General features: G+C 33.8%; 1 protein-coding gene and 1 pseudogene across 3 annotated transcripts; one reads left to right on the top strand and one right to left on the bottom strand.

Moving 5' to 3' along the window:
- The first annotated feature begins 1,121 nt into the window (after window positions 1-1,121).
- LOC110628988 lies at window positions 1,122-7,366 on the top strand. Of its 3 annotated transcripts, XM_021775814.2 has the most exons (5): window positions 1,122-1,307; window positions 1,824-2,979; window positions 3,062-3,294; window positions 3,901-4,170; window positions 6,848-7,366. In XM_021775814.2, the coding sequence occupies exons 1-2, from the start codon at window positions 1,279-1,281 to the stop codon at window positions 2,767-2,769; spliced, it is 975 nt and encodes a 324-aa protein (XP_021631506.1). In that variant the 5' UTR covers window positions 1,122-1,278; the 3' UTR covers window positions 2,770-2,979; window positions 3,062-3,294; window positions 3,901-4,170; window positions 6,848-7,366. The 3 variants fall into 3 exon arrangements, with proteins under 3 accessions (XP_021631506.1, XP_043805877.1, XP_043805876.1); XM_043949942.1 differs by having other exon boundaries at window positions 3,062-4,203; XM_043949941.1 differs by having other exon boundaries at window positions 3,062-4,170.
- LOC110628989 lies at window positions 5,073-6,125 on the bottom strand (annotated as a pseudogene).
- Window positions 7,367-7,920: the final 554 nt, after the last annotated feature.

A 7,920-nucleotide genomic window follows, 5' to 3' on the forward strand; every position in this document is an offset into this window, starting at 1 on the left:
TTAATAGTTTAAAACATACCACTAATGAAATGGTTTATCGTTACTGGTTGATTGGGTGGTTCAAACCCATTCTCCTTAACTAAGAAATATCTCTTGTGAATAGAAAATACAAGTATTGAGAGAGTACATCCTCACATATAAAAATTTCAAACCAAGACTATCAAATAAAAATTAAAAAAAAAAAGAGAAAAAAAATTAAATTCCTTTATTCCTTGGTGAAAATTAAAATTTTAGGATGTCTTGGTTAGTTGGATATATATTTTCTTATACATTAACTTTAAAATTATTGAACTTACAAGTCTGAACATATTAATAAATTATGATTTAAATAATCGTAAAAAAATTTAAACTTATTCAAAATTTTCAATAAACTTTTAAATTTATATTAATTATTGACAACGCATAATAATTTTAGCAGTCAATTTATCATTAAATTTACTGATACTGGGGATATTATTGTGAATATCAAATATAAGTTTATAAATACATCTCAAAAATTTTACACAGCAGTAATGGTATCATTTTTATTTATATGAAAACAAGTATATTAATTAAAAAATAATAAAATAAGATAAAAATAAATACAAAGTATAAGTATAAGAAAAAGGAAAAAAATTATCAAGCAAATTTTTAAATATTTAATAAAACGTTTAGCATTTATGGCATATTGAATTTTAATAATACTTCGACAAAATTTTAATAATACACTCTCAAGATAAAAAAAAAGAATTTTAATAAAACATATTTAGTATAATTTTATTAAAATATTAATTAACTAAATTATTAATCTATTTGTACATAATACGAGAATTTGACTAAATTAATAATAGAGCCACACAAATGAAAATTTATTATTTAATTTTTATATTATAATATTATTTAATTTATTAATTTTAAAAAGTATTAAAATGTGTTTGAAATTTTAGAAATTCTATTAATTAATTATTTTATTAATTTTAATTATTAAATATTAAAAAAATTTAAAATACTTTAATAAAAAATTTAATTAATTTATATTTTTATAAAATTAAATGATAAAACTAATCAACTTTTTATATTATTAAAACTAAATAATAGATTTTACGGGACTAAATAATAAATTAACCAAAAGGAAACAGGAAAGGAAAATCCCTTTTCACTAAAACCCCAAAAAAACCCTTCTAAAACCCCTGAACGGCTGAACCTCAGTTCTAGGGTTTTAATAACACGAGATTGTCTTCTACTTCAAATGCATAATAGCATTTTCTCTTGTAGCTTCTCAAAAGGATCAACTGGCATATGCTTCGATCTTCCTGCAGGATTTCCTGGTAAGTCACTGCTTATACCACATATAAATGCTTCTAGTTCTTGTTGTTTTTATGTTTGCTTGACTCGGTCTCCACTTGATTCATATTGGCAAACAATATTATGGTTTTACTGTGTGTGTTTATGTAAGGAAACGATTAGAGCTGAAAAATTTTTAGAAGCAGCGTGAAATATAGCTATTCTAATGTTTTCAATTTCGGAAGTCACCATTTTGTTCTTCTGGATTCTTGTTAAATTTCAGTTAGAAGCGAGTGGGAGTTATTGCCAACTTTGGCTGATGATTATTTAGTGTACAGCTGAATCGTAAAAGAATCTAGTAGAACTTGTTTATGAATGAGTTTCATGCTGCCAATTTGCATAATATTGCTCTTAATTAGCCTAAACTTGAGATAATTTAGGAAATGTTGCTCGTGTACTTCTTCTTTGCAATCGTTTATTGATGTTTTTGTTCTGTATTATGCACCATCTGTGAAAAAGTTTGTTTATTTGGATTTGCTTGAGTTTGTTTTTGTTGGCAGTGGGGAATCGGCATTTTTTTTCTCCAACATCTGGAACTACTCAAACCAGAGCTTATTACATCCAGCAAACAAGTGTTTCACTGTCCGTTCTGAGATCTGCAATCATTCCTCTAGAAGATATTCAAGCCATTTTAACTCTCCTCCTAAATTACAATCTGGTGAAACTTATTCAATTCTTCAGTCTAGTGGTCTTCAGCACTGGTTTAAAAACTGGAAGGAGCAAAGAAAGGATAAACTGACAGCAAGCACTTTTGGTGGGGCTATTGGCTTTTGGCCTAGACGAAGAGTTCAACTTTGGTTAGAGAAAATTGGTGCAATAGAACCATTTTCTGGTAACTTGGCCACTTGTTGGAACAACATCAAAGAGGAGGAAGCACTTGAAAGATACAAGCTTATTACTGGAAATACAGTTTTATTTCCTGAATTTCAGATCTATGGTAAGAAGAACTCAGAAGATGATTGGCTAGCAGCTTCACCTGATGGGGTGGTTGATAGTGTAGTTTATGGTTTGCCTTGCCGAGGAGTTCTGGAAATAAAGTGTCCTTTTTTTAATGGAGATATGAGCAAAGCCACACCTTGGAAACGGATTCCCCTTTACTGTATTCCCCAAGCTCAGGGTTTAATGGAAATACTGGATAGAGATTGGATGGATTTCTATGTTTGGACTCCTCGAGGGAGTAGTCTATTCAGGTTATATCGAGATGCAGAATACTGGGATGTTCTCAAAATAGCACTTTCTGATTTTTGGTTGAAGCACGTCCAACCAGCAAGGGAGATATGCAGGAAATCTGTGATAACGAATCCCCTCACTGAACTAACATTGTTCAAGCCTGCTCCTAGGCATGAATATTGTAGATATATAGTTTATGAAAGCAAACACATTGTTGATAGTTCCAGGTTATTGATTCGTGAAATTAATGGGGAACTACAAAACACATGGACCTAGATGTTTATATATTGGATACTCAATTTGTGCGGTTAAGGGCTGATGGAGTTCATGTCCTAAGGGTTGATGGAATTCACTCACAAACTTGTTAGAGAACTTCTTCTGAAATGTGATGAATACTTGGTTCACAAATTTACAAATTAGTGTTTACAGATACAAAGACGTCTTGCACAAAATGGGGAGGCTCATAAAAGCCGTTTACAGAAAAAGGTATGAGGATTGTATATAGAGACTACCTATAATGCAATAAATGATATGATACAGTGATTTGAATTTATTTAAATTTTTGCAGGCTTATGTTCAGCAGTTAGAATCAAGTTGTTTAAAGCCGACTCAGTTGGAGCAGGAGCTTGAAAGAGCTGGACATCAGGCAGGGAGAACATTAATATTTTGTGAATAAATGACCTTTTTTGTTATCATATTGACCTAATAAACGAGGCAAATATGTATACATATCATGGCAGAGTTTCTTTATAGGTGGAGTAGAAACTAGTCAGATGGGGTTTGCTGGACCAATAAAATCAGGTTTGTTTGTCAAATTTCTGGCATCAGGATATGTTTGGTTTTATTTTGCTTCCAATGTTAATCCGTCTAATTGAAAGCACGTCTCCCCCACTCTGTGGTAGGTTAATGATTGACATTTTAGGAAGTAGGAACTAGGAACCCTTATTGGATATACATGCAAAAAGCTTTTAAATAAAGATCACAAATGTTTTGTATGATTATACTTTATCTGATGTTGATAGCATATATGATTTTCATTAGTTTTGTCTTAAAATCTTGATAGAGAACAAGGCTACTATAAAAAAAGAATGGTAGGAGCTGATCAGGAGAACAGCTTAAACTTGAAGTTTTTAAAGTTTGAATGCATCTGTTCTGAAATTATGTCACAGAGAATGCACTCCAATTGGCAATACAGAGCAAAATGTTGTCCAACAACTACAAGTATAAGACCCACCCAGATAAATGTATTATTTGTATATACTCACTGGTGGTCCATGTGATAATTAAAATTCATGTTTCTTGATGGTTGATGTGCCATTGTTCTAAGTTTTCTTCTCTCAACTTACCAGAGCTATATTCTCATATGTTTCTCTATTCTATTATAAGCCGACAATGAAGTCTCTGCAGGTATTGCAACTTTTGAGATGGAGTATAGACACTGATTGGAAGAACAAAGCAAACACATATGCAATTTAAGAAATGCTATAAATGTTCATTTAAGTGATATTGAGCTTCGTATACTCGTAGAGAGCGCCATAAATCATTACCCTGAACTTTTCATATGAAAGCAATTGCTGCTAAGGCTGATATTTTCTATCTGATGTCTGGAATGTGGAAATCATCAGTGGAAAGGTTTTTCTTGTGGATAGGAGGATTCGCCCTTCAGAGCTTCTTAAGGTGTTGTACAAAGATTATGCATTCTTTATGCTTGTGAGTTTGCTAATTAGGATTAAGAATTTTGCTATCTAAATTATGTTAATACATTGAACCTGAATAAAATAGATGCATGCACATAGCCATGCACATTAAAGGTGAAACTATGGTTCAACTGGTTCCATTTTGCTATTTTACCATTTCGAGTTAGAGCACTTGATTGGCAATAATTTGGTTGGTATCTAAAGTTTCAGTGTCGTTCAAATATATCAGCAATTGTTAGTCTTGGACTTGAGGAATCCAATTAACGCTCTTTCCTGTCAGTTGGGTTAAAGTCTTTAAAAATTTTCCTTTTCTACACACACTACATTTGTTCTTGATAATAAACTGGTGACTTTTTGTCTTCTATGTGCATGGCTTTGTGATATATATTTTATCTAGTAAATTTCTTCGGAACTTTTGGATGGGAAATTTGTTTCTACCAAAAGCATATATGGTGGCCTTACACCTCACAAAAGGGTAATTGTGTCCTAAACTCAAAGTTGGAGCGGCCGGTTTGAAAAATTTGCCAAAATGCCGGAAACATGGCTTCATGCAAGTCCATGCAGCCAGTCATATATTTCATCTATTTCCAAAATTTGAAGGGTTTTTTAACTTTTTAAAAAGGGAAAATTACTTTGTAGTCCCTGAGGTTTAACGTAATTAACACTTCTGTCCCTCTATTTTGGCAACCCAACACTTAAGTCCCTCACTTTATCTTCCGTCCAAATTTGTAGTCCTTCCATCCATTTAAACCGTTTGGTCAAAGAGTCAAAGGTGAGATATGATAATTTTTTCCAAAAATGCCCTTCTCTCCTCCATGTGAAATCCCATGTGAATCTTCTTTGCCTGAATTTGAACTTGGGTCGCTCGGAAGAAACAGAGGCTCACCACCATACTTCCCCAGAACATGGGTCGACTTTTGGATGAGCAATCATTGAACTCTTGAGTTGGCCATTGAAATTGTATCGTCCAACAGTTTTGAGGTCTCCAGAGGGAAGAAAACGAACATGGTAAGGCAGATCATCTTCAGACATGGCGAGAAGACGACCATTAAAGTAAACCAATCCAGCGTTAGCAACACCAGTCCCATGGCTAGAATCAACGACACCAAAAAGCCCACGAGCACAAAAAAGCAACAGCCTAGCTATCCCAGAGTGTCCATGGAGTTCACCGATGGCCTTTGGGAAAACTGAGCGTCCCAATTCTCGCTCTTGAACCAGCCTGTTTGTCTCCGTGAACCGGCAAGCATAGCTGACGGAACCTTTCTCAAACCGAACAGCATGGACCATCCCATCACCATCAAAGAAATGGAGACCAGCTACCGGTTCGTGAAGTGGGTTTGCGTCGTTTCTAACATAAACACCTCGAATAGTATCTGGGATTGTACTAGTAACAGGCAAATTATGTACAACGGGTCGCTCCGGCACGGGAGCGAAGTTGCCGGCGATTTGGACTGCTGGGTCAGCAGTTTTGGGAAGAGGGAATCGACGTTCATGTGAAACTAAAGTACTTTCCACAACATCCAAGGCCATAGCTGCAGCTTTTTGCAAAAAAATTCCATTGGTTTTGCACTGGGGCTAATGATTTATCAACAGAAGGAACAGTAGTGGCAATTTTCTTTGGAATTGTTGTAGAAATAGAAGGAGAGGGAGGATAAGAAGTGGCTGTGGAGGAGTGTTTAGGAAAATGGATAATGGAAGGAGTCTGAAGAGAGGAAGAGATGTTGGGTTTTCTGCTAGGCCTGTCAAGAGAAACAGAAGAGCTCATGCTTGTAGCTGCAGCTGGGGAAAGTGAAGAAGAAGAAACCATGGCGATAAAACCAGAGGAATGCGCAAATTTGGGGTGCGTGGGAGCGTAGACGGAGAAGGATTAGACAAAGAATTTAGAGAGTGAAAGAGTGATCTGAGGGAAGAGAGAAGAAAGAAGAAAGGAAGAAGAAGAAGGAAGAAGAAGAAGTTGCAGAAAGAAGAAGAAGAAAGAAGAAAGAAGAAAGAAGAAAGAAGAAAGAAGAAAGAAGAAGAAGAAGTTGCAGAAAGAAGAAAGAAGAAAGAAGAAAGAAGGAAGAAGAAGAAGAAGAACTTGCAGAAAAAGGAAGAAGAAGAAGAAGAAGTTGCAGAAAGGGTAGGAAGAGGAAGAGGAGAAAGAAGAAGAAGAGGGTTAATTTTGTCAATTTAGGTGTCCCAAACGACTATTTGGGACGGAAGAGAAAGTGAGGGACTTAAGTGTTGGGTCGCCAAAATAGAGGGACAGAAGTGTTAATTACGTTAAACCTCAGGGACTATAAAGTAATTTTCCCTTTTAAAAAACTTGTTGGGCTTGTTTGGATTCAAAAAATTGTAAGCACTTATTTAACTATTGAACCCAACTTTACAGAAGTGTTAATTACGTTAAACCTCAGGGACTATAAAGTAATTTTCCCTTTTAAAAAACTTGTTGGGCTTGTTTGGATTCAAAAAATTGTAAGCACTTATTTAACTATTGAACCCAACTTTAAGGGCCTACATAAGCATTTTGCTTAGCATATACAAGGTTTAGGAGGTAATATGTTACTTGATGCTAGGAAGATTGATTATCTTGCTGCCAAAGTCTAGCCTTTATAGAGTAAGCATGACCGAGCACAAATGTATTTTCACTGACAATGAATTCTCGTTTCAAATAGGCTGGACCATCTTCACCAGATACCTCTGCAGCAAATGTCGCTGATCTTAACAGTATATCAAGCAGCTGGAGGTTTGCTTGCCTTGGGGGAGTACTTCGAACTATTACGAGCATTAAGCACAATTTGGGTGACTAATCCTTGCGAGCTTGCCTAACATTGCATTACAAGGAAGATAGCAAGTGAAATCCATGGAGATGAGTCATCTGCAGATCTATCCACATGCAGCCAAATGTTTTACCTTTTGGTAATGATGTTCTAAAACTATATTAAATTGGAGCTGCTGACATTTTTCAAGCAGCTGTCAATACAATTGACAAGTTGTAAATGTAGGTAGCTATTATATCAAAAGCGAAAGTTCTCAGTCGAATCAAAATTTTCAATGCCTGGCATATGCTGTGTTGTTTTCAAATGATATAGCTTGTTTTGAGTATGAAACCAGATCGTCATGTAAATTTTTGCTGAATTTTCTTCTGTATTTTAAATGTCATATACATAAAGGTGATGGTTGTTGGATGTGTATATAATTCTCTTAGTGCTTGGAAAATCCATAGATACTTGTACCGAGTCACTAAGATCGCCCTTGGAAATCAAATCAAATCAGAAGGTAAAAAGCCCTTTTTAAATCATTGAGAAATATTTAAAAAGTCAATTAAACCCTTGACGAGCAAAAGTCCTCTTAAAGCCTTAATTTTTTTCAGAATAGTCATTTAAAACTTAAAATGATAAGTCCAAATTATTCACATCATTAATTTTCCGTTAAAAAAAAAAAAATTAAACCCTTAAAAGATAGAGGCTTAAGAAATAGTGTGATAATCATTGAAGTCTTTATTAAATAAATAAATTTAATATTAGTTTTAATAACTAAGTTTATAAATAAATTACTTTAATTCAAATCGTTAATGAATATATAAAATACTTCTATAAATTTATAAAATAATTAAAATTTATAAACGTTTAAATTTAAATTTAATATTTAAAAACATCATTTTCTTAAATCAAAATTAAAAGGTACCTAATCGACAAAATATCAAATTTTAATCTCAACATTTCTTTTAAAAAATTTTGTATTATTA

This window comes from Manihot esculenta, chromosome 13 (assembly GCF_001659605.2).
Source record: "Manihot esculenta cultivar AM560-2 chromosome 13, M.esculenta_v8, whole genome shotgun sequence".
Classification (NCBI taxonomy): Eukaryota; Viridiplantae; Streptophyta; class Magnoliopsida; order Malpighiales; family Euphorbiaceae; genus Manihot; species Manihot esculenta.

Excerpts from the sequence above, each read along its gene's own strand:
- LOC110628988 (XM_043949942.1), top strand. The coding sequence starts at position 1,279 with ATGCTTCGATCTTCCTGCAGGATTTCCTG. Across the intron at positions 1,308-1,823 it reads TCTTCCTGCAGGATTTCCTG|TGGGGAATCGGCATTTTTTT; the intron begins GTAAGTCACTGC and ends TTTTGTTGGCAG.